Source organism: Bos javanicus, chromosome 1 (genome assembly GCF_032452875.1).
Source record: "Bos javanicus breed banteng chromosome 1, ARS-OSU_banteng_1.0, whole genome shotgun sequence".
NCBI lineage: Eukaryota > Metazoa > Chordata > Mammalia > Artiodactyla > Bovidae > Bos > Bos javanicus.
In genome coordinates this window covers 136920009-136947114 of record NC_083868.1, presented here as the reverse complement: position 1 = coordinate 136947114, position 27106 = coordinate 136920009, and the positions used below count along the sequence as shown (strand labels likewise).

The window sequence follows — 27106 nt, the reverse complement described above, 5'->3', positions numbered from 1 at the left end:
CTCTCAGAAACCTAAAAATTGAAAATGCTCACACGCTTGTTCTCTCAACTGAGAAATTTGGTTATTGTGTCTTGGTGCTGAGGATAGCGGCTCTATATGTCTGGGGTTAATAACTCCCTTTTTTCCTCAAGCACAAAGCTCAGAAAATGTAAAGTGTAAAAACTTCTAATTAAAACATTTTGGGAATTCCCTGATGGTCCAGTTGTTAGGATTTGGATTCAAGTCAAGGGCCTGGATTCAGTCCCTGGTTGAGGAAATAAAATCCTGCAAGCCATGAGACACGCACCCCCACTCTCTGTCCCCACAAAAAAACATTTAAAGGAGAGTTAAGTGTGTATGTGTACACTTAAATTGAGTAGAGCGACACAAAGGGAAAACACTCTAGATGGCTAAGCAAGCATAAGCTTATGTCTGCAGAACTACTTAATGCAGCCTTGAATCAGGGTTTGGCTGAGAAAACTGGAACTGAATCTCTGCCCATAAATTCTACTTCCCTTTTTAGGAGTATGCTTCATAAAGACTTAGATTTTGTTTTCAAATAAAAAGTCATGTGGTATTCTTTTTAAGCTTATATTTACTGTTTATATTTACTTTAATAAAATATCGTGCGTGATTTTCACCAAAGCAAAGCAGATGTTAAGAATGAGATGTAAAAACAGACTCAAATTTGAATTGCAGTTTCACCACTTAAAAGTGAGACCTGGAACAAATAATTTGATCTTTCTCAGAGAAGTCTTGATTTTTCTCAGCTGCAGTATGGTAAACATTATATTTTCAAACTTGTTAAAATTATTCAAGCCTATTGTACTTAAGGTTCCTGTTACAGAGCTTGGTGAGTCATAGACAATTTAAATGAATGATAACTTCAATATTTTTTCTAAATATTATAAAACAGTAATATTCTGTCTTCTAGATTTTGAAGATGCTTAACAGTAACACAGAGAGCCCCTATTTGATATGGAACAATTCTACAAGAGCAGAACTACTTGAATTTCTTGAATCTCAACAGGAAAGCATGATTAAAAAAGTAAGTTAATAATTTCTTGCATCCTCCCACCTTCCGGTGGAGAAGGTAGTAAGTCATGAAAAAATCAAGACAGAGAGTAGAATGGGAGATAAGGAGTTGGCCTGAATAATACATAACTAGACGGTTGAATCTTGATGGTTTAGAAGACATTTATGTTTGTGAGTTTGGACTTCATTAAGGAGTAACCATCACTGACTGTCCTGGATTGTGCAAAATTTGGCTTACCACTCATTTCATGATAGTCACTCAGAGCTCTTCATTGATAGAAGTTTTGAGAATTGCAGAGCTAGGAAGAACCAGTCTCAGATTTCTACATATCATCTGTTTTTTTACCATAAGAGAGAGAATATCATTCTTTCTTCGTTTAGCCCTTTACAGTTTATTCCTGCTTCCCTCCTAGCTCAGTTGGTAAAGAATCTGCCTGCAGTATAGGAGACCCAGGTTTGAGTCCTGTGTCGGGAAGATCCCCTGGAGAGGGAAATGGTGATCCACTCCAGTATTCTTGTCTGGAGAATCCCATGGACAGAGGAGCATTCACTTTTCTTTGCAATTTATTATACACTTTTATATATTATTTCAGTCCAACCTAAATTTTATGTAATTTCAATCTTCTTGGGGCTATTTTTTTCCCAGTTCCTTACCTGTTTTCCTATCTTTTTCTTTGTCCTTAAATAGAAATCAACTGATATATTACCTTGCTTTTTTAATTCAGAGACCCTGTTTTCCTGCACTTTATCATTTAATGTATTACTTTTTAAAGCCAGTTCAGACATGTTCATCTCTTAATTCTATCACCCTATATCTGACCAGGCCAAATGTCTGCTGAGAGGAGAGCCACGTGTCATACTTGCATAAACACTAGGTCTAAGATACTTTATTGGCTGACTTCAGTCATCTTTTGAAATTTTAAAATGAGTTTCAATTTTGGTCTAAAAAATAAAATAACTCTCTGCCTATAAATAACATAACTCTTTTAGAGGCTTCCCTGATGGCTTAGCAGGTAAAGAATCTGCCTGCAATACAGGAGATACAGGTTTGATCCCTGGGTTAGAATAATCCCCTGGAGGAGGAAATGACAGCCCATTCCAGTATTTTTGCCTGAAAAATCCCATGGACAGAAGAGCCTGGCGGGTTACACTACAAAGGGTCACAAAGAGTCGGACATGACTAAGTGACTAACACACGTTCACGCACGCATGCCTTTTCCAGAGGCCATATTACTAATTATAAATGTTAAAATTGCATTAAGTGCTGTGATGTGTATCCCACCACATTTTTCTCCCATGGAAAAATGAATGGATCTTTGAAGTTATTTTTCTGATAAGTTATTAAACTGAATATGGATAGATTTATAAACTACACACTAATGATTCTGATTTATATCTAACAATTAGTTTTCTTTTTTTTAAAGGGTGACTGTGACAAAACTTATGGATCAGAATTTGTCTACAGTGATCATGCCAAAGAACTTATTGTAGGGGAGATTTTTGTTAGGGTCTATAATGAAGTCCCTACTTTCCCACTTGAGGTAAGCTCTCTACTTTTGATTTTGTCTGTAACTTTTGATCATTTGTTATTAAAAGCTACTGGTTTATTCACACTATATATATGGAAATAATATCTGTTTTTTGCCAAATATTTTATACTAACTTGGGTATGTGATAGGGTGACCATGGATAACTTACGAGACTTTTTGTTTTGAATGTTGGGGAATTTAATGGATTCATGAATAAGAATTTATTCCTTTCCCAGCTATTTCTTATATTTCATGCATAATGCTTCTCCACTGTATCCTGTATATATGCCTGCAGCTCTGCAGTCTCTTGTGGAACTGTAAGGCCTTTTACATACTCACTCTATCATGTTAAATATCAGACCACCAGACAGTAGTCTATCTCTGGCCAGTTTTTAAAATTAAGAAAATAGAAGGGGAGAGCAAAGAGAATTTTTAGAAGATGACTGGGTCACATCAGGTCATTTCTTGTGATGACCCCTAATCACTTCCAGAAGCAAATAATATTTTCTTTCCTTAGTTCTTGGGGATCACATAGGAAAGTTTTGTTATAGTTTTTTTTGGAGGGGGTGATAAAGATTTGGTGGTTGATTGGTTTGTAAGGAAGAAAGAAGTGAGGCTTTGTTTTAGAGTTTGCTCTTGGAAAAAGGAATTTACTAACCTGTGATGTATGTTATTTATCACAGAATAATATATAAAAATAGCTGCTAAGAAGAATGAGTTTAGTGATTTGTGAAGTCTCTTTGAAAACTTCTTTTTGAATTTATAATCTAACATATATAATTTTTAAATGTAAAAATGCAACCAATTTATAGAAGTTACATATCATACTATCAATTATCTCGGTAAAGTAGGGGCATATTCTTATCTCAGAGTTGTTATACTATATTACCGATGGGAGTAAATCAGATTTCTGATGGATTTGGGCCAACAGTGATAAACACTTTCTAATGCTGTTAAGTTTTATCCCTTTTCTCCTCAGTTCTCATTTAATGCGTAGGTATTTTCTTGTGTCTGTGTAATTTAATCACTTCCATGACTTGAAATGTTTTGTTGTTGCTTTTACTGTGAAGTCTTTGTTATAGGTTATTTATAAGGACACGCATGTTTTTAAATATTTTTCTATTTGATTTAGGTTCCAAAAGCATTTGCTGCAAGTCTCCTGGATTATATAGGCTCCCAGGCCCAGTACCTCCACACCTTCATGGCCATCACTCATGCTGCAAAAGTGGAGTCAGAGCAACATGGAGACCGCTTGCCAAGAGTTGAAATGGCTTTGGAGGCTCTGAGAAATGTTATAAAATATAATCCAGGTATGTGATTGTACCCTTGACAAATAAGATCCTTAAAATAGAAGAGCCCTAAAAATACCAGTTCTCAATTTTACCAGGAAAACTCTAGGAAAATTATGCTTGGTTATTGACCCCATAATATTTTTACCTCTAAATAATAGGCTGGAAAGAGAGGTCAGTCATCATGCTTAGAATTCATATCTCTAAGAGCAAATGAGTTTCAATAAGTTGAAAAGGCAGAATAACTTGATAGTATAAAACATCACATTGATGACATAAATTGACATACAAGGTGTAAGTGCTTATGTTAGAGTTATTGATGAGGTTATCTAATTTTTCCACCACTGGTCCTTACGATGAAAGTTTTTGTGCTTGAAAATTGAGTTCTGACAAAACATGGTCCACTGGAGAAGGGAATGGCAAACCACTTCAGTATTCCTGGCTGGAGAATTCCATGAACGCTATGAAAAGGTAAAAAGATGTGACACTTAAAGATGAACTCCCCAGGATAGTAGGTGCCCAGTATGCTACTGGAGAAGAGCAGAGAAATAGATCCAGAAAGAATGAAAAGGATGAGCCAAAGTGAAAACAGCACCCAGTTTTGGATATGTCTGGTGATGAAAGTAAAGTCCAATGCAGTAAATAACAATATTACGTAGAAACCTGGAATGTTAGGTCCATGAATCAAGGTAAATTGGAAGTGGTCAAACAGGGAATGGCAAGAGTGAACATCAACATTTTAGGAATCAGTGAACTAAAATGGACTGGAATGGGTGAATGTAATTTAGATGATGATTATATCTACTACTGTGGGCAAGAATCCCTTAGAAGAAATGGAGTTGCCCTCATAGTCAACAAGAGAGTCCAAAATGCAGTACGGGGGTACAGTCTCAAAAACAACAGAAAGATCTCTGTTCATTTCCAAGGCAAACCATTCAGTATCATAGTAATTCAAGTCTGTGCCCCAATCACTAATGCTGAAAAAGCTGAACTTGAACGTTTCTCTGAAGACCTCCAAGACCTTCTAGAACACCCAAAAAAGATGTCCTTTTCATCATAGGGCAATGGAATGCAAAAGTTGGAAGTCAAGGGTTACCTGGAGTAACAGGCAAGTTTGTTTGGCTTTGGAGGAGAAAACAAAGCAGGGCAAATTCTAACAGAGTTTTGTGAAGAGTACACACCGTTTGTAGCAAACACACTCTTCCAACAACCCAAGAGATAACTCTACTCATGGACGTCACCAGATGGACAATACCAAAATCAGATTGAGTATATTCTTTGCAGCCAAAGATGGTGAAGCTCTATGCAGTCAGCAAAAACATGACCAGGAGCTGACTGTTACTCAGATCTTGAACTCTTTATTGCCAAATTTAGACTTAAATTGAAGAAAGTAAGGAAAACCACTAGGCCATTCAGTATGACCTAAATCAAATCCCTTACAATTATATACAGTGGTCACAAATCCATTCATGGGATTAGATCTGATAGAGTGCTTGAAGAACTATGGATGGAGGTTTGTGACATTGTACAGGAGGTGGTGATGAAAACCATCCTCAAGGAAAAGAAAAGCAAGAAGGCAAAATGGTTGTCTGAGGAGGCCTTACAAATAGCTGAGAAAAGAAGAGACACTAAAGGCAAAGGAGAAAAGGAAAGATATAAGCATCTGAATGCAGAGTTCCATAGAATATCAGGGAGAGATAAGAAAGCCTTCCTCAGCAATCAATGCAAAGAAATAGAGGAAAACAATAGAATGGGAAAGACTAGAGCTCTCTTCAAGAAAATTAGAGATACCAAGGGAACATTTCATGCAAAGATGGGCACAGTAAGGACAGAAACAGAAGATATTAAGAAGAGGTGGCAAGAATACACAGAAGAACTATACAAAAAAAGATCTTAATGGCCCAGATAACCATAATGATGTGATCACTCACTTAGAGCCAGACATCCTGGAGTGCAAGGTCAAGTGGGTGTTAGGAAGCATCACTACACAGCTAGTGGAGGTGATGGAATTCCAGCTATTTCAAATCCTAAATGATGATGCTGTTAAAGTGCTGCATGCACTCAATATGTTAACGAATTTGGAAAACTCAGCAGTGGCCACAGAAGTGGAAAAGGTCAGATTTCATTCCAGTATAAAAGACGGCAATGCCAAAGAACGTTCAAACTACCACACAATTGCACTCATCTCACACGCTAGTAAAGTTACACTCAAAATTCTCCAAGTGAGGCTTGACAGTACATGAACCGAGAATTTCCAGATGTTCAAGCTGGATTTAGAAAAAGCAGAGGAACCAGAAATCAAATTGCCAACATCCATTGGATCATAGAAAAAGCAAGGGAATTCCAAAACAACATCCACTTCTGCTTTATTGACTATGCCAAAGCCTTTGACTGTGTGGATCACAACAAACTGTGGAAAATTCTTAAAGAGATGGGAATACCATACCAACTTACCTGCCTCCTGAGGAACCTGTATTCAGGTCAAGAAGCAACAGTTAGAACTGGACATGAAACAATAGATTGGTTCCAAATTGGGAAAGAAGTACATCAAGGCTGTATATTGTCACCCTGCTTTTTTTAATTTATATGCAGAGTACATCATATGAAATGCCAGGCTGGATAAAGCAGAAACTGGAATCAAGATTGCAGGGAGAAATATGAATAACATCAGATATGCAGATGACACCACCATTATGGCAGAAAGCAAAAATGAACTAAAGAGCCTCTTGATGAAAGAGTAGGCTTGAAGAGGAGAGTGAAAAAAACTGGCTTAACATTAAAAAAACAAAGGTCATGGCTTGCAGTTCCATCACTTCATGGCAAATAGGTGGGGAAACGATGGAAACAGTGACAGACTATTTTCTTGGGCTCCACAATCACTGCAGATGGTGTCTGCAGCCATGAAATTAAAAGATGCTTGCTTCTTGGAAGAAAAGCTATGACCAACCTAGACAGCATATTAAAAAGCAGAGACATTACTTTGCTGACTAAGGTCCATCTAGTCAAAGCTATGGTTTTTCCAGTAGTCATGTATGGATATGAGAGTTAGACCAAAAGAAAGCTGGTCGCCAGAGAATTGATGTTTTGAACTGTGGTGTTGGATAAATTCTTGACAGTCCCTTGAACTGCAAGGAGATCAAACCGGTCAATCCTGAGGGAAATCAATATTGTATATTCATTGAAAGCACTGATGCTGAAACTGAAGCTCCACTATTTTGGCCACTTGATATGAAGAACTGACTCATTAGAAAAGACCCTGATGCTGGGAAAGATTGAAGTTAGGAGGAAAAGGGGACAACAGAGGATGAGACGGTTTGATGGCATCACTGACTCAATGGACAGGAGTTTGAGCAAGCTCCGGGAGTTGGTGATGGACAGGGAAGCCTGGTGTGCTGCAGTCCATGAGGTCGCAAAGAGGTGGACACAACTGAGCAACTGAACTGAATTGATAGAATATATTGATAAAATACCGAACATAAAACCTGAGTATAAAATATGACACATATGTATAAACTATAGAATATAAAATAGAGTATTATATAGAATATAAAATATAAATATGGAATATAAAATTACATTCAATATTCAGTTTCTTACCTGAAGACCTCAAAACTTTTTATTAACACTTAATATTATCTTTCTTGTACTTCTTTGCTCTTGCCAGTATGTATTACAGTACTATTATAATTTACAGTTGTATTGCCAACAAATTATTCAAATAAAATAACCAACAATAATTAAATGCTGTCTAAGAAAATTTCATTCCCATGGTATACATGTTTTTAAAGGCAGTATTATAAAATCTGAAGAAAACTTCATTTTTTGATTTTGGCATATTAGGTACAAAGAAATTGCTGCAAATCTGGGAATTGATTTGGAACTTGTCTGTAATGTAGTTTTCAAGTGACAGAGTTCTAACTCAGTCCTACTTAAAAGCCAAATGATGTCACACTGTCTCCAGATGTAATTAGGCTGACAAGGTTAGCTCTTGAGGTCTACAGGTAAAGCTTAAAAGTACCACCATAACACTTTTAATTTTTGAATTGTATTTGATAAATTTCTTGTTTTTAGCCTGTTGGTTAGTTAGGCGTTGGGATGGAAATGAAGAGAAAACAAACCAGATAAACTTTAATACTGTTTAACTTCTTAAGATTTACTACTCCTTAGTGATACTGTACTCACTTAATGTCACAATTGCTGAGAAAAGTTTACCACAGACTCGACAGTAAACAAAATATATCTGTTTCCTGAAGATTGATAGAACATTGCTTGGAAATAAAAGACAAGCATTTTATTTTTCTTTCTAGGCTCTGAAAGTGAATGCATTGGTCATTTTAAGTTAATATTTTCTCTTCTTCGAGTCCATGGAGCTGGTCAAGTGCAGCAGTTGGCTTTAGAGGTAAAAGAACTTTGTTCTAAAGCATGCTCTTTCCTGCAACATACTGTACATGGTTTGAACCTTCATTAATCATCATCTAAAGTTGAGTGGAAATTTGTGTGTGGTTTTTTTTTTTTTTTCATTTTGCCTATTAAGGCAAGTGAATGTCTTTAAAACTTGAATTATATGCCCATTTTGAAGAGCAAATATTGTACAGTGTTCAAAGTGCTTCCCTCTGTGGTCATCATCTGTCATGCATTAGAACTTGGGATGCATTTCTATAGTGTCATATGGGATGAGTTAAGGAATGGACTTTACTCGGGATGCTTGGAAGCCACAGATGACAAAAAAAAGGGAGCAGAACTTTCCAGGATCTCTGTTTTTCCACAGAGAGACATGTTGAGACCAAGCTACACACTGTGAGTTTGGTTCCATCTCCCTCAGTTGCTCTCCCTTATAATGGGTCTGGTACAAAAGCATCCTTTCCAGCTACCCAGAACCTGTGGGTCTTAGAGGTCCAAGAGTGGTTGGAGGGCCCTCCTTTAGGAGAATGAAATCATTGGTCCTGTAGGAAGCTGTTTGTGTGGAGCCTTTTCCTCTGGAAGAAGCAGGAAGACCTTGGTCACAGGGTCCTCTTTATCTAGGCAACCCAGAGTAAACACCCAGGATCTTTTTTCATGTGATCCTGCTTATTGTAACACACACGATTTATTATAAAGAACACCAAATTCAACCTTTCAGTAACAGTGAACTTTATGAATGATTAAGTGTTCTTAAATTGCATTTTGGTTTAAAAAATGTTTACTAAAATAATAAAGGTTAAATTGGTTAACAGCTTAACAAGCATAGTCTTTTCTTTGAAAAGCATTCTTCTCCACTTAATTCCTTCAAGTACCTTGTAATTTTTAAAATAAGCATTATTGTATCTGTGATATTTTTCTTGGAGATGTTGACCACATGGTTCAAGTTGTGGCATTAATCTTTAGATGTATAAGTTAGACTTGAGCGGTCATCTTCTTTTGAAGAAAACATGCCTATTTCTTTATAATAGAAAGATAGACCTAATATTTTGTACTGGGCACCGGAGACATTTACTTTCTCCCTCTAAAAGAAAAAATCCAAGTAGTGAAGATGATTATCTTGCTAATCACTTCCCACCCCAAATCTCCAATTGGAAAATACGATAGTGTACACCATAATTCTGGAGCATGAACTGGTGTAGGATTGAAGGCTTCTTATAAGCCTAAGGATTGTGAATTGGTGCTAAAATATTTGTTTAGATTGTTATATTTGATTGTTACCTTTAAGTTAATAGAAAACTGATATATACAAACACACACACATACTAGCATTAACATTTTTTATTCACAAAAGAGCAAAGTAATAAAGCCAATTTTTAAGAATTAAATTCTTGCCTAAAAGTTAAATATTTTGTCCTCCAAGCATTTTTCTCATTTTGGTAATAAACTTTAAGTTTATTTAGGTCTGACTAATTTGCCTTAATTTGTCTAGGTTTGAAGTTATTTCCAGAACTCTTAATGTCCTATTGATTGATTTTCAGGTTGTGAATATAGTGACATCTAACCAAGATTGTGTCAACAATATTGCTGAATCAATGGTTTTGTCCAATTTATTGGCTCTTCTGCATTCTTTACCATCAAGTATGTATATTCACTGGAATTTTCAGAACCACAGCACAGTCAGCATAGAGAGGAGCAGTTACATAGATGATGCAAAACCTTCAACACAGTGTTTTAAAATACTTTAAGTGGTATTCTTTGTATTAGATTTGTCTTCCTAGTTTATTTTTACAGAAGTTAACTATTTTGTATTTCCATATCCAAACTTGGAAGAGATGATAGAGATCCAAAAGCAAATGAAAATAATCTAGGATTTTCAATTTGCTAAGTATAAGCTACATATGAATGATTGAGAATTAACAGATACTCCATGTTTTAGTAAAAAAACACTCAATTAAACTTGTGTGGTAGGAAAAAATGCTTAATATAAAAATCACCTTATGTTTTACTTAAAGTTCAGTCCTGCATTATTTGTCCTTTACTGATTTGATGCTAATAGTAACTGTTAGCACCAGATGAGATCAGTTTTTAAAAATATAGCAACCTGATTTCTTGAGTACAGCCTGCAATAATATAGACTCCTTACACACTGTAGTTATGTCTCACATAAGTGTGTAGTTGTGTTAGATCAACCTTGAGATTGCTTTTCAAAGACACTTGTGATATAACTCCAACTTTGTCACTTCCCCATCAACATGCATTGCTCAGTCAGCTTTGCCTGCCCTTCAGAAGTCACATTAATCTTGACTTCCCACCTGTCCACCTCCTTGAGAGCAGCAACCAGTCTCACTCATTTTCTGCCCCAGTACCTTGCACATGTTACGTATTATGTTCAGTGAATTGAGTGGAGTTCAGTTATTATTGAATATTCTTGTTAGCTTTTAAATGGCAGCATTTAAAAGTTATTAGCAAATTATTATTTTTTTTTGGTCATTCCTACAGCCTTAGTTGGTTTTTCTTTTTTATTAGTTTTTAACAGCTACAAACAATGCGAAATTAAAGTGGCTGAATGTTAACAGAAGTCATGGTTTAAAAGTATATTCATACTGAATTTATATAGTGCAGTCATGGTTTTAATCAATTACTGGTAAAACAGCTGATATTTAGATATCTTAGCCTATTCTGTTCTCATTTATATTTTAGACTAAATTGTCTTCAACTGTTTGCTCAGGAACATTAAAAACATAAAATAATTGACTTCTTCTGTCCCCTCCAAAGTCTTGTTTTCCTTTGAACTTATGGTTAGAACAGTGACTGGTTTTCAGTGAAATATTGTTTCCTGTCTTAAAGAAGTCTCATTTTAACAAAAGTCTCATTTTGAGTGTTTATTCTCCTGCCTATTAACTTAGCTCAGTCTGGCTACCATCCTTGGTTTTCGTCTCGGCCTAATACCTGGCAGCCTTCACCCTCTTTGCCAGCTCTTCACTCCTCTGGTCACCTGTCTCTTGTTGCCCCTTGACTTTGGAAGAGTAAAGTCCAGTTGTCCAGTCTACTTCAATGACAAGGAAGGGGTGAGAAGCTCACAGACTTTGTGCAGAAGGATGCTATTGTGTTTTACACTGGAACAGTATCTTGCAACTGCTACTTCCTACTCATTTCTCTAAGATACTAGCACCATATAAAAATAATAGATCCCTGAATATAGTATCCTCAGGCTGTCAGGAGGTGAGATTTTGTTTGCAGAATGAGCAGTGAGGTAGGAGGACAGTATGGCATAGTGCTTATGAGTGTGGATTTTGGAGTCAGACCTCTGTAAACCTCTGTATACCTCAGTGGTATAGTGAGTTATACCACTCACTAATTGTGAATTCATGGGCTACTCAAACTGGATCTCAGATTCCTCATAGCAAGACCACAACACCTGTCTGGCTGGTTGTTGTGAAGTTAAAAGTACGATGCCCTTTGTAAAGCACCTGTTCAGTGCCTGGCACTGATGCCTAGTAAATGTAAGGTGGTGTGCTGATTCGATTCTTGTAATGTCTTTTGTTCTGCAGGTCGTCAGCTTGTTCTGGAGACTCTCTATGCTTTGACATCAAGTACAAAAATTATCAAAGAAGCAATGGCAAGAGGTAGTGTATAAAGTGCTTTCTCATCTAGTCATACTTTGTAATGGTAGAGCTTATTTTGAGCTACTTTATATAGTCTGATAAACTAGAAGAATGCTTTGGAAGGCTTACAATTTTTTTAAAAAAGCAAACTGCATTGAGTTGAAATAAGGTTGAAAGTAAATTCTACTGACTAGAAAAGTCATATTTTTTTATTTAGCATATAAACGCTAATGCTTTTTTTCCTTCACAGGAGCTTTGATTTATTTACTAGATATGTTCTGCAATTCAACACATCCACAGGTTCGAGCCCAGACAGCAGAACTTTTTGCTAAAATGACAGCAGATAAACTAATAGGTCCAAAGGTGAGCACAAAATGGGTTCTTAGAAAGAAATTAATTATTAAAGCTCTATTACCTTGGTAACTAATTTCATGAGGATTACCAAAGTCTGAAATAGTAAAGTGACTTGATATGAAAGTTGAAAGATTGACATACCTGAATTATTCCTATATATTACTAGTGGAGAAGGAAATGGCAACCCACTCCAGTGTTCTTGCCTGGAGAATCTCAGAGACGGGGGAGTCTGGTGGGATGCCATCTATGGGGTCGCACAGAGTCGGGCACGACTGAAGCAACTTAGCATAGCATTACTAGTTAGAGAAAAATTATAATCAGGGAAGCCTGTGCTAGATTTGAGAAGTCTTAATAGAGTGTTTGAATTATGGTGATGGAACTGTTCATCTCCCTTGAAGAAGCCAAAACATATTTTAGAAGTATGTTTTAAGTTGTGACAGAAGATAGATTAGGTTAGGTTAGATTTCACACTTTGAGAATTGGCTTGTGAAGGTGAGTATTACAGTGCCTTTGTTTCTCCTCTCTGCAGGGAGATCTCTCATTAAAAATCTGGAGAAGACAAAATGATCTCTAGAACCGTGGTTCAGTTCATAGAGCAGAAACCCATTAGAATAATACTTCTAAGTAGAATTGCATCCAGACACAGTTGTAATCAAAGTTTCCTTCTTCTGTTACTGAATCAGTTTCACATGAAGTAATGCTCACTGAAGCACTGTCTGTGCCAGCCCAAATATGAAATAAAGGCTCCTGAGCTCCCCCTTACAGAAAACAAGCTAGATTCAGTTGTGTTTTTTTCTTACCTGATCTCCTGATTTAGATATTGAGAATATGTCATAAGACCTGGAATAGCTTTACTTGGGGAATATGGCTAATAATCTGTCATCAGTAGGGTTAATGGATAAGGAACATTACATTTGGGTGCCTGTAGCAAGGGCCCATAAAATCATGAATATTGATATCTAATACTGAGTTTTCTTAAAGCCAGAGTTGGGTAGCACATAACTATAATGTCTACTGTTATATTTTAAATAATGTTTTAGATGTTTAAAATATGTACTAGAATTAATTTTTGAGCTTTTTAGTAATTTTTTAACCTTTGAAATACATGAGGGACAAATTTTACCAAGGTGAATATATTTTTACTTAAATTTTCTATATAGGAAAAAATATAAAGTGTCAGCTCCTTAATTGAATGATTTGCAACAAGAGATTCTAGAACTGGGGTCAGTAAACTTCTTTTCCATTTTTATAACTTTATTCAGATATAATTGACATGCCATACAATTCATACACATAAAGTATACCATTCAATGTTTTGGGCAACAACAGTCAGTTTTAGAACATTTTCATCAAACCAGGAAAAATCCTAATTTAGCAGTCACTTCCCTATACTTAAACCACATTTTGTTTTTCCATTTATTGATTGAAAATGGACATACAGATTATTTCTAGTTTTTGGCTATTCTGTATGATGCTGCTGTGAACACATGTGTACAAGTTTTTGTGTGGCTATATATTTTATTTCTCTGAGAGTAGAATATCTGGGTAATATGGTAACACTATTTTTAACCTTTCAAGGAATTATCAGACTATTTTTATTTTCCCCAGTGGTGGCACCTTTTTACATACCACCACTGATGGTGATACCACCTATTCTTTAACACTTACTATATAGAACTTCATTGAATATGGTCATCCTAGGGGAGAAGGCAGTGGCACCCCATTCCAGTACTCTTGCCTGGCAAATCCCATGGACGGAGGAGCCTGGTAGGCTGCAGTCCATGGGATCGCTGATGGTCGGACACGACTGAGTGACTTCCCTTTCACTTTTCACTTTCTTGCATTAGAGAAGGAAATGGCAACCCACTCCGGTGTTCTTGCCTGCAGAATCCCAGCGACGGGGGAGCCTGGTGGGCTGCCGTCTATGGGGTCGCACAGAGTCGGACACGACTGAAGCGACTTAGCAGCAGCAGCAGCAGTGGGTGTGAAGTGTGCTGTATCAGGGTTTGCTTTGCATTTCCCTCGTGCCTAATGATGTTGAATATCTTTTCATGTGCTTATTGGCCATTTGTACATCTTTTTTAGAGAAATGTCTATTCTCATCCTTTGCTCATTTTTTAATTCAGTTGTCTTTTTACTGTTGAGTTATAATTGTCCTTTATGTATTTTAGATACCAGTCCCTTATCAGATATATGATTTATAAATATTTTCTCCCAATTGTGTGGATGTTTTTCCACTTTCTTGTTTTTTTTAATTTTGATGAAGTCCTATTTATAGCTTGTGCTTTTATTATATAAAAAGCCATTATCTAATCCAGAGTTACAAAAATCTATGCCTATGTTTTTTCCTAGGTGTTTTATAGTTTTCACTCTTGTGTTTACGTTTTAGATCAATTTGACCAAGAGAAGTGACATACATCCTATTTTGTGGATGCTCTCTATCATGTAACTGACATTGATTCATTGACTGCCAGGAAGTTCAGGGCTAAGTTTATTATATATTGCTTGCATTTATAAAGAGCTTTTGATATTTTCTTTATGTACTAATTCCTGTTAGTCTCATTCGTTCAAATAAGTTTTTTGAGTATCAGCTTGTGCCAGGGAATAGAAAATACAGGCACTGACAAGACAGACTGGGCCAGGAAAGGTTTCTATAAGATGAGATTTAACACAGACTTGAATCACACAAAGGAGATAAAACTATGTGGAGATCTGAGGGAAAAACTTGTCTTCCCAACCTTCATTTTCCCTTTGCCCTTATGTCTCAGTTTGTGACATAAAAGCACAAGCTATAAAACTAATTTTCAATTTCTATGTGTGTGTCGGATGTTATTTTTTTAAGGTGCTTTTTAAATCCTTTTTGGGGAAAGGCACAGTAAAATGTAAAACATGGTACTAAAAACTACTTGTGTAACACAAAGCATGAGAAGAATTTGTTAGGGTGTGGGGTGGGGTTGGGGAGAGGTGGAGGGACAGATTAGCTGAGGGCTTTCTGGGAAGAGGGGACAGCATCTGTAGGGCAGGGTCTGGTAGGTTGGTGTGCTCTGGGAACTTCACACACCAGTGCTGCTGAATTTCTTAACGTTACTTAAATCTGAGGTGGAGAGAGGAAATTAACCCAGGTAGGTAAGTAGGAGGTCGTAGTGAGTCTTGTTACCTTTGCATGTGTGTGCGTACTCAGCTGTGTCTGACTCTTTGCTGTCCCATGAACTATAGCCCGTCAGGCTCCTCTGTCCACGGGATTTTCCAGGCAAGAATACTGGAGTGGGCTGCCATCCCCTTTTCCAGGAAATCGGATCTTCCCAACCCAGAGATCGAACCTGAGTCTTCTACATCTCCTGCATTGGCAGATGGATTCTTTACGACTGAGCCACCATAAACCAGGGTTTATCTGTTATCCAGGACTTTTGGATGTTAGTTATGGCCCATATCAGCCTTAACACACATTATAGCATCATTCTTAGAGAAATGTCAAGCAAACCAAATATTGAGATGTTTTCAATAGGTCTTTTTTCTTTCTCAAATTTCCTCGTCCAGGTTCGAATTACATTGATGAAATTTCTCCCAAGCGTTTTTATGGATGCCATGAGGGACAACCCTGAAGCTGCTGTCCATATTTTTGAAGGAACGCATGAAAATCCTGAGTTAATTTGGAACGATAGTTCCAGAGATAAAGTGTCCACGACAGTTAGAGAAATGATGCTCGAGTAAGTAAAGACACACATGAACAACTTGGGACCTGCAGGTGGAGGCACCAGGGAGGCAGATGTTTTCCACGTCGTCTGTCACCGCTCCAAGACTTACTGTATAAGGGTTAATGAACGTGTGTCTTGTGACTAAAGTTTGATGTCCTGTCCTTCTTTTTTTCCCCAAGGCACTTTAAAAATCAGCAAGACAACCCTGACGTAAACTGGAAGGTAAAGTATACTTTTATTCAGAGGAAGGAATTTTACATTTTACTGTAAATTTATTGTTTTAAGTTCCTGCTGAGTGAGTATAAAGCCATCCTTTGCTTTGTTACTAAGATACTTAAATCTTCCCCTGGAAAACAAGGTTTTAAATATTAAAAAAAAAAAGTAGGAATTTTCACTTTTGGAGTATCTTAATCAAAGGACTTTTTCTGAAAAGAGTAACTTAATCAAAGGAACTTTTATTGAAATATATTAAGTGAAAATAAAACAAATAATTTTGACTTGATTGTATTAATGACCTTTTAAAGCTGGCTCAGATGGTAAAGCATCTGTCTACAGTGTGAGAGACCTGGGTTTGATCCCTGGGTTGGGAAGATTCCCTAGAGAAGGAAATGGCAACCCACTCCAGTACTCTTGCTTGAAAATCCCATGGACAGAGGAGCTCGGTGCAGCCTACTATCCATGGGGTCGCAAAGAGTCGGGCACGACTGAGCGACTTCACTTTCACTTTCATTGCATGAAGATTTCTTTAATAGGGTTTTTAATTTATTTCTTGTTAATGTATTGGGCTAGGCAAAAAAAGTTTGGTGCCCAAACAGACTTTTTTGCCCAATCCAATATAACTAATGATTAGTAAATAACTTGACTATTCTTTATCTATTTAAAGTTGCCTGAAGATTTTGCTGTGGTGTTTGGAGAAGCAGAAGGTGAACTTGCTGTTGGAGGAGTTTTCTTGAGAATCTTTATTGCACAACCAGCTTGGGTTCTAAGAAAGCCTAGAGAATTTCTTACTGCACTGCTAGAAAAGTTAACTGAGCTTCTGGAGAAGAACAGTCCTCATGTAAGCTTTAGTCATCAGTGAAATATTTCACATATTTTGCTAAATATGTTGATAGTGTTTCTATTAAAACACCATTCTCATTGACCACACGTTAAGAATTGGATACCTCTTTTAGTGTAGCCCCCACACTTAAATTCGTATATGCGTGATCAAAAGTGAAACTTCTTAGTCTGAAGAACAATTGCAGAGGTTCAGAAAGGTTTCTGCCATCCCATTTCCAGTGATTGTGTGGTTTTTAAGGAGAAACCTAAAGGTTTAATGTAGAAATCTAAATGGAAGTGAGTCCTGCTAGGGCATATATCTTCACTCAGCTAAAGAAATTGATAGGAAAGTCTTAACTATTGATAAATGAATGAACCCTGTACCTATGTTCAAAAGCTAGCAGGAAAGCAAGAGTAAGTAAGAAAGTAGATTTGGACTTGGTTTGGCCAGTCATAAACCCTGAAATAGAAAGTTTTGTTATTTGAATCTATATTAAAATAACTGAGGTATGTGATTGTTGTTGAATTAATTAAAAAAGCTGGCTTTCGAGGTGGCTAAGAGCCTGTGTTGTTTGATGGTCCTGGCATCCATCAAACAACACAGGCTCTGTGATAAGCCTGTGGCCTGGAGTAATACCTCCCAACTCTGCCTCAGTTGCCTCATAGAAAGATCACAGCATCTGCCTCTAAGGCTGAAGTTTTCATGAGTTTTGATAAATGTGAAGCACTTAGTATAATGTAAAGTACTTAGAAATCATTAGTTGGTATCATTAGCTTTTCAAGACTTTTAAAAAAATATAAATAGTATGTCAGATATTTATATATATATATCTCTTTCTATAGTCACGATTTCTCTTTACTCTGATCTTTACAGAACCAGGGAAAACATTCCACTAGTTGTTGCATTTTCCTGAATTATTGATGTTCTCCAATACTGACAATTCTGTAACATTACCTAAAAATATCTAGTAATATTTTTTGAGAGATGATCTCTAAATAGAAATATCTGTCTGCAGTAGAAATGAGATGTAAAATAGAAATGCCCAGAGAAAATCTGTGTAGATTCAGATATCACATTCTTAGAGTCCTTTAAATTCATGCTTTTATCAAGATGGAGATGTTTGTTGTTCTTTTAGGATTTGTGGATCAGTTTTCAAGCGCCAGCACTTAGAATCTGTTTTGAACACCAAATAATTATCAATTTAAGACTGTATCAGTTTTTTATAGTTTGCTTGTTCATGTGTTTTATGCCCTCCAGGGAGAGACTCTGGAAACTTTGACAATGGCAACGGTATGTCTCTTCAGTGCACAGCCTCAGCTGGCTGATCAGGTCCCACCATTGGGCCATCTTCCCAAAATTATCCAGGCGATGAATCATAGGAACAACGCCATTCCTAAGAGTGCCATTCGAGTTATTCATGCCCTGTCTGAAAACGAGGTATTGATGATAAATCCATTTGGTAGCTTAAAGCTGTAGAATTTATCTGTGCTCCCTCTTCCTGACTAATGTACATTGCAGAATAAATCCCTTTCCTACCACGTACCTTCATCCATATGAACTGCATGCTATTATAACGGTTCTTAAACTGGTTTAAATGATATGATTAATAGGAGACTGAATTTGACTCAGTTCATTGTTAAACTTGAACTGATGGGACTTCCCTGGCAGTCCAGTGGTTAAAGCTCCACACTTCCACTGCAGGATGTGTGGGTTTGATCCCTGGTTGGGAAACTAAGATCCCACATGCCTCACAGCATGGCCAAACAAAACTTGAACTGAATGTAGGTTTTTCATATATTATTGTGGTATTTACTGTGTTACATAAATTATTGCTTTCTACAAGTAACCTTCTCTTTTCTTAGCTCTGTGTTCGAACCATGGCATCTTTGGAGACCATTGGCCCACTGATCAATGGAATGAAAAAACGACCGGATACCATTGGCCTAGCCTGTGAGGCAATTAATAGAATGTTTCAGAAGGAGCAGAGTGAATTAGTAGCACAGGTAAGTAACTTTCTAGATTCCTATTTTAGGGACGGCAACATACCAAACAAATAGATTTTCACTTATTTAGCACTGATTTTGGCTTCCCTGACTTGGCAGAGAGGTAACTTGTGAGCTGGTGCATGTACAATTTTATATTTTATATACACACACACATACCGGATGAAACATGTATATATACACACAGAAAAGGTAGGCCAGCTACCAAAACTCTTACCAATGTCAAAGTACTTTTGTGATGTTTGAATTTTAAATTTTGATTGTTTACTAAACATTTATCCTTAGCTTTGTAAAATTTGGTTTATCCTTTTTGAAAGATTCATTTTTGTTTATATTCCTTTGTTTCTTAAGTCACATTTGAAAAGCACGCCAAGACTTTTATAGTCCTTTTCGAGGAGAATATAAAAGAAAACTAATGAAAAGAAGACTTGGTGGATTCCAATGTAAAGTAGTAGCAGACATCAAGGGAACAAAAACCATACAGTCAATTTAAAAATCATTGAAAAAGCGATCCTTCTAAAATAGAACTCTTTATAAGTTATTCTGCACTTAAAAATTCTTCAGTGGTTTCCCATTATCTGCCAGATGACAAAGTTACATCTGACATCCTTAACCTGAATACAAGGCCCTACATCTTTATTATCTGGCTCTCCTATTTTCCAGCCCTTTTTCCTCTCAGATCATCTCTCTCCACCCACCCCTACTTCCATCCCTGTTCCTCATTCACGCAAGTTAGAAGTACTGGGTACATTTCAAGGAGATAATTAGATGCTCTGAGGTTCAGACTTAAAACTGACTAGGTGGGTTGTTGTATTAGAAAGAACATGAGCTAGTTCTGCCACTTGATGGCTCTGTGACCTCAGGCATGTTATTTAGCCTTAGCAGTACTCAGATTCCTTGTCTAAAATAAAGCTACGGCTTCTCACAATGTTGTTCTGAGAATAATATCTATAAAAAGAGGAACACTTACTAAATGTTAGTTGCTTTGTCACCTCTTCTTTTTGAATTTCAGAGTGGGCATTGAAAATTGTGTGGTACCAGAGTATTACTTAGCTTTTATTAGGCCGATAGAAAATGTATGGGGACTGTAAAGGTTGATGTTTTAAGAGAATGTGAAAAAAATTAATATTCTCCAAATATTGTTTCACATCAATATATGTCATTAGAAGAGGCAGACCAATATACTGGCTATAAGCTCATGTTCTGTGCTTCATAGGTCTAGAGACAGAGTCCATTGCCACCTAGCTCTGACTGCCAAGGCCTTCATGTGTTGATTTTTCCATCGATAATAATTGTGCCTTCATCATTTGATTTGGGGAGGATTAAGTAAAATAATCAGCATATAACATTTGAATAGTTGATGAAAGAGAATAAGATCTCATTAAATAAAAATGTCCCTATCATTAGATACCCACGTCTACCCCCAAATTCTGTCTCTGGAATTAAAATAAAGTGGAGTGTCCTCTTCCAGGTAGGGTCCTGGGACTGAAATTATTTCCTCAGTGGATGGCTTACATTTTTTTCTAAAGCATATGTGTGTGTATATGCACACATACATACACACACATATATACTTAATATTTTCTTCTAGGCCCTGAAAGTAGATTTGGTCCCATACCTTTTAAAATTACTTGAAGGCATTGGCCTTGAAAATCTGGACAGCCCAGCAGCCACAAAGGCTCAGATTGTTAAAGCTCTCAAGGCAATGACTCGAAGCCTGCAGCATGGAGAACAGGTGAGTCTGCACAGAGGTAACTTGATCTGTTCATTACTACAAGACATTTTCAAAACCAGGGGTCTTGACCATTGGTGATCCATGCACTTCAGCTCAGGTTCTACTTAAAGGTGTGTTTGTTGACCATAACTGGAGCAGATCCCAAGATCACAAATGGACTAGCATACCTGCCTCATAAACACAAACCATATACTCAAATGGGGCTTCCCTGGTAGCTCAGTGGTAAAGAATCCTTCTGCCGGTGCAGGAGATGTGGGTTTGCTCCCTGGGTCAGGAAGATCCCCTGGAGAACGAAATGGCACCCCACTTCAATATTCCTATCTGGGAAATCCCTTGGACAGAGGATCCTGGCAGGCTACAGTCCATGGGGTTGCAAAAGAGTCTGACACAACTTAGCAACTAAACAACAACAGATAGTCACCAGGGGGATTCTTTCTCTGGATAGTGATAGCGTGTTGCACATTCTTAAGCATAGAAGAATGTTGAGCATTTGGTGCTGATTAAGATTAACTTTCAATTCTAGAAGTTCTTGTGAAATAGTGATAACCAGTTTCACTGACTCTACCCTAATATCTTTAAAAAGATACAGAATATCATTTTAGTTTCATCTCCTTCATTAGCACTTACAAAGTGTTGGCTATTAGCCCAACAAAGTCTCTTTTGTTGTAACTTCAGTTCAGTTCAGTCGCTCAGTCGTGTCCAACTCTTTGTGACCCCATGAATCACAGCACGCCAAGCCTCCCTGTCCATCACCAACTCCTGGAGTTCACTCAGGCTCACGTCCATCGAGTCAGTGATGCCATCCAGCCATCTCATCCTCTGTTGTCCCCTTCTCCTCCTGCCCCCAATCCCTCCCAGCATCAGAGTCTTTTCCAATGAGTCAACTCTTTGCATGAGGTGGCCAAAGTACTGGAGTTTCAGCTTTAGCATCATTCCTTCCAAAGAAATCCCAGGGCTGATCTCCTTCAGAATGGACTGGTTGGATCTCCTTGCAGTCCAAGGGACTCTCAAGAGTCTTCTCTAACACCACAGTTCAAAAGCATCAATTAGGTGTGTATTAATGTGTATCAGCTGGGCTTCCCTGGTGGCTCAGACAGTGAAGAATCCACCTGCAATTCAGGAGACCCAGTTTCAGTTCCTGGGTCAGGAAGATCCCCTGGAGAAGGGAATGGCTACCCACTCCAGTATTCTTGCCTGGAGAATTGCATGAACTTATGAGCCTGGGGGACTATAGTCCATGGCGTGGCAAAGAGTCAGACATAGCTGAGAGAGTAACACTCCACTCTACAATTGTTTCAGCTGCATGAGCACGCCTAGTTCAAACCAGTTCAGTAATTTTATTTTCCTCATTGGTTTTATTCTTAATATTGCTTCTGAGGAGTTCCTCATTCAATATTATTATATAGTCCATTTAGTAATGCTCTTTTTTTTTTTTTTAAATGAAGCGAAATTCACATAACGTAAAATTAACCCTTTTAAACTGAAAAATTCACTGATACTCAGTACATTAACAATGTTGTGGGGCTTCCCTGGTGGTCCAGTGGTTAAAAATCCACCTGCCAATGCAGGGATTGCAGCTTTGATCCCTGATGCCACATGTGGAGAATCCCACATGGCTTGGGACAACTAACCCCATGTGCCACAACTACTGAGACCCCCGCACCCTAGAGCACAAGGTGAAACCTGTACACCGGAGAAGCCACTGCAGTGAGAAGCCTGCACACCACAACTAGAGAGCAGCCACTGTTCTACAACTAGAGAAAGCCACGTGCAGCAGTGAATATGAGCACAGCCAAAAATAAAAAAAAAATTATATAACCACCACCTGCCTAGTTCCCAAAAATAGTTATTAAGTAGTTATTTCCCATTTCTTCTTTCCCTCAGCTTCTGGCAGTCACCACTCTTATTTTCTAGGAATTCTGGACATTTCACATAAGTGGAATCATGCAGTATGTGACCTGTGTCTGGCTTCTGTCTCTTAGCATGTTTTCAGGGTACAACTGTGTTACAGTGTGTTTCAACACTTGCTTCCTTTTTAAGGCTGAATAATGTTCCATTGTATGTATATGCCATGTTTACCCATTTATCTGTTCATAGGTATTTGGACTATTTCTATTTACTAATGTTCTTCTGTAGATTTAAACTGACTTAAAGCTTTCCTTTAGTGAATCCACTGTGTTTGTATGTTCCAACTAAAGAAGCATTTTTTATGCCATTTTCTCTTCTAGCAGACTTATCATTTGAGCTGTTTGGGGTGAAAATAAAGAAAAGAGATGGCATGTGCTATTGCAGTCATTAACTATATGTTTATTAAACTTGCCTGTGGGTGTTCTGAATGCCAAGCAAAGGCATTCCTGTGTACCACGTGCCCCCAATCATGCTCCCCTCAACTTGCCACTGGATTCCTGTTGATGAGAATTAACGGAGCAACTCTTGATAACCACCTTCCACTCACAAGGGAAGGAAAGAATTACAATAATTTCCAAAGTAGAAACTCCAGCACATTCACAACAAATCACTTTCACCACTGCTTCGCTCCATGGTTGGGAGAAAGAGTCTTTTGGACTCTCATGGTCCCCATGTGTATCTCTACTTTAATGCTTCCCATTATGTTATCTGGCACCATCTATCTCCTTTCCTAGACTGTAGGCACTTCAGGGACAGACAATGTCTTTCTCATCTTTGTGTCCACTGTGGAACCCATGATTTGAGTGCTCCATAAATATTTGATCTGAACCTTGATATGTGTTTAAAGATACCTTCTACATTGAAATTTCTTAAGTTGTTTTTTTTTCTTAAATCTTTTTCCCAGAAAGAAACATGTCTTGCCTCTTAGTATGCATTTACACACAAGTCATTTATACTGCGCATTTTATATGTGATATACTGTTACTTTCTAGATTGTTCATTTTTGTTCAGTCACTAAGTCGTGTCCGACTCTGCAGGCGCATGGGCTGCAGCACACCGTGTTTCTCTGTCCTGCACTATTTCCTGGCGTTTGCTCAAACTCATGTCCATTGAGTCAGTGATGCTATCCAACCGTCTCATCCTTTGTTCCCCCCCACCCCTTCTCCTCCTGCCCTCAGTCTTTCCCAGCATCAGAGTCTTTTCCAGTAAGTTGGCTCTTTACATCAGGTGGCGAAAGTATTGGAGCTTCAGTATCAGTCCTTCTAATGAATATTCAGGGTTGATTTCCTTTAAGATTGACTAGTTTGATCTCCCTGTGTCCAAGCAACTCTCTAGAATCTTCTCTGGCACCACAGTTCAAAAGCATCAATTTTTTAGCGCTCTGCCTTCTTCATGATCCAACTCTAACATCCATATGTGACTACTGGAAAAACCATAGCTTTGACTGGATGGACCTTTATCAGCAAAGTAATGTCCCCACTTTTTAATATGCTGTCTAGGTTTATCATAGTTTTTCTTTCAAGGAGCAAGTGTCTTTTAATTTCATATCTGTAATCACCATCTGCAGTGAGAGGCTCTTTAGTTCCTCTTTGTTTTCTGCCATTAGAGTTGTATCATCTGCATATCTGAGGTTGTTGATATTTTTCCCAACAATCTTGATTCCAGCTTGTGATTCATCCAACCTGGCATTTCACATGATGTACTTTCCATATAAGTTAAATAAGCAGGGTGACAATATCCAGACTTGACATACTCCTTTCCCATTTTGGAACCAGTCAGTTGTTCCATGTCTGGTTCTAACTCTTGCTTCTTGACCCCTGTATAGGTTTCTCAGGAGGCAGGAATGGTGATCTGGTACTCCCATCTAAGCATTTCCCAGTTTGTTTGATCTATACAGTTTGATCTACATAGTCAAAAGACTTTCATGTAGTCAGTGAAGCAGAAGTGAATTTTTTGGAATTCTCTTACTTTTTCTATGATCCAATGGATGTTGGCAAATTGATCTCTGATACCTCTGCCTTTTCTAAACCCAGCTTGTATATCTGGAAATTCTTGGTTCACATACTGCTGAATTCTAGCTTGAAGGATTTTGAGCATTACCTTGCTAGCATGTGAAATGAGCACAGTTGTACAGTAGTGTGAACATTCTTTGGCATTGCCCTTCTTTGGGATTAGAATGAAAACTGATCTTTTCCATCCCTGTGGCCATGGCTGAGTTTTACAAATTTGCAGACATACTGAGTTCAGCACTTTAAAACACTTTAAAACAGCATCAACCTTTAGGATTTTAAATAACTCAGCTGGAGTTCAGTCACCTCCATTAGCTTTGTTCATAGTAATGCTTCCTAAGGCCCACTTGACTTCATGCTCCTGGATGTCTGGCTCTAGGTGAGTGACCACACCATCGTGGTTATACAGGTCATCAAAACCTTTTTTTGTATAGTTCTCCTATGTATTCTTGCCACCTCTTCTTAATCTCTTCTGCTTCTGTTAAATCCTTACTGTTTTTGTCCTTTATTGTGCCCGTCCTTGCATGAAATATTCCCTTGATATCTCCAGTTTTCTTGAAGAGATCTCTAGTCTTTCCCATTCTATTTTTTCCCCTCTATTTCTTTGCACTGTTCATTGAAGAAGGCCTTCTTATCTCTTGTTGCTATTCTCTGGAACTCTGCATTCAGTTTGCATATCTTTCCCTTCCTCCTTTGCCTTTCACTTCTCTCCTTTCTTCAGCGACTTGTGAAGCTTCGTCCAAAAACCATTTTGCCTTCTTGGATTTCTTTTTCTTTGGGATGGTTTTGGTCACTGCCTCCTGTACAATGTTATGAACTTCCATTCATAGTTCTTTAGGCATCCTGAATGGCCTAGTGGTTTTCCTCAATTTCAGCCTGAATTTTGCAATAAGTAACTGATACTTTGAACCACAGTGGCTTCTAGGTCTTGTTTTGACTGACTGTATAGAGTATCTCCATCCTTGGTTGCAAAGAACATAATCATCCTGATTTTGGTATTGACCATCTAGTGATGTCCATGTGTAGAGTCATCTCTTGGGTTTTTGGAAAGGCATGTTTGGTGTGACCAGCATGTTCTCTTGACAAAACTGTTAGCCTTTGCCCTACTTCATTTTGTACCCCAAGGCCAAACTTGCCTGTTATTCCAGGTATCTCTTGACTTCCTACTTTTGCATTCCAATCCCTTATGATGAAAAGGACGTTTTTTGGGGGTGTTGTTAGTAGTTCTAGGAAGTATTCTGGGTCTTCGTAGAACCACTAAGTTTCAGCTTCTTTGGCATCAGCAGTTGGAACATAGACTTAGATTACTGTGATGTTAAATATTTTTGCCTTGGAAACAAACGAGGATCAGATTCTGTTGTTGAAATTTCACCCAAGTACTGCATTTCAGACTCTTTGTTGACTCTGAGGATTTCTTCTAGGGGATTCTTGCCCACAGTAGTAGATATAATGGTCATATGAATTAAATTCACCCAGTCCTGGCTATTTTAGTTCACTGATTCCTTCTAACAGGTCACATCCATAGTTTGAAAGAGTGCTTTAAGTTTTAGCTTGAATTTTGCAATATTTTGTCCCCAAATCGCTTCCTCAGAAATACTTGATGAGCCCACACCACAGTCAGCCAGTTGTTACTATCACATGAATATCTTACTGCCCAAATTACATGCAAACCAATAAGTCTGAATAGTTGAGTCCAAGTCTAGAGGGAGGACTGATTTAGGCATTTCTTTGGGTCTGGTTTAATGAGATGTGCCTGGTGTAGAGTGTGTGATGAATGTCTCAGTTCATCTTTGAACCTTTCCTGAGTTGGCCTCTTTGGTTTGTCTTGGAAGTTTGCTTTTTCTTTTTAATCTAATCTACCAACATCCAGTTGGTTTATGTTCAAAGAGTTTGTTTTACTTCCCTAGGTGAATGAAATCCTGTCTCGTTCTTCAGTCTGGAGTGCCTTCAAAGATCAGAAACATGATTTGTTTATTTCTGAGTCACAAACAGCAGGATACCTCACAGGTAAACCAAAGCACACCCAATTCTCTTTCCTAAGACATATGGCAGTAGCCATGTGGACCTTCCTTTTGCCCTGTCTAGACTGAAAACAGCATTTAGAGAGTTTTCCTAGATTCCTATTATAACTACCCATCTTGGAGATGTCATGGACGTGCAGTGGACCCCTGATTCTAGCCCAGACAACATACAGACTATTGTGGTGTTGAATGTACGCTGAGTACAAAGCGGACTCTGATCAGTTTTTAACCCAGTTAATCCAGGATGTCATACTTTATATTTTGGGTATGGCTGTATTAAAATGTTTATCTTGAACATGTACATAAAGAGTGGAGAAGTATTTACTCAGAATTATCAGTATCAGAAACATGATAGCATTATTCCATTCTGTCAGATTAATAGATTGAAGTTCCAACTATGCACACTCACATGTCAAATATTTTTTCTTCTAAGTTACCAGTGACTAATCTGTAATTCTATTAAATATTTAAGGCTTGTATTCTCATGGGAGGAAATATATGGGT

The 27106-nt window shown here is 37.7% G+C and overlaps 1 protein-coding gene across 3 annotated transcripts in view; it reads left to right on the top strand.

Moving 5' to 3' along the window:
* DNAJC13 (DnaJ heat shock protein family (Hsp40) member C13) overlaps positions 1-27106 on the top strand; it is a 162681-nt gene that overhangs the window by 129767 nt on the left and 5808 nt on the right. For all 3 annotated transcript variants that reach the window (XR_009737291.1, XM_061421290.1, XM_061421295.1), the window contains 14 exons: positions 914-1027; positions 2439-2555; positions 3676-3853; positions 8140-8231; positions 9772-9871; positions 11785-11859; positions 12089-12201; positions 15730-15899; positions 16067-16109; positions 16771-16944; positions 18184-18363; positions 18789-18929; positions 20521-20664; positions 26489-26588. Coding sequence is in view for 2 of the 3 variants with exons in the window: in XM_061421290.1 (XP_061277274.1) it covers positions 914-1027; positions 2439-2555; positions 3676-3853; positions 8140-8231; positions 9772-9871; positions 11785-11859; positions 12089-12201; positions 15730-15899; positions 16067-16109; positions 16771-16944; positions 18184-18363; positions 18789-18929; positions 20521-20664; positions 26489-26588 (1741 nt within the window). In the remaining variant the exon portion in view is untranslated. The remainder of the gene's footprint in view (positions 1-913; positions 1028-2438; positions 2556-3675; positions 3854-8139; positions 8232-9771; positions 9872-11784; positions 11860-12088; positions 12202-15729; positions 15900-16066; positions 16110-16770; positions 16945-18183; positions 18364-18788; positions 18930-20520; positions 20665-26488; positions 26589-27106) is intronic.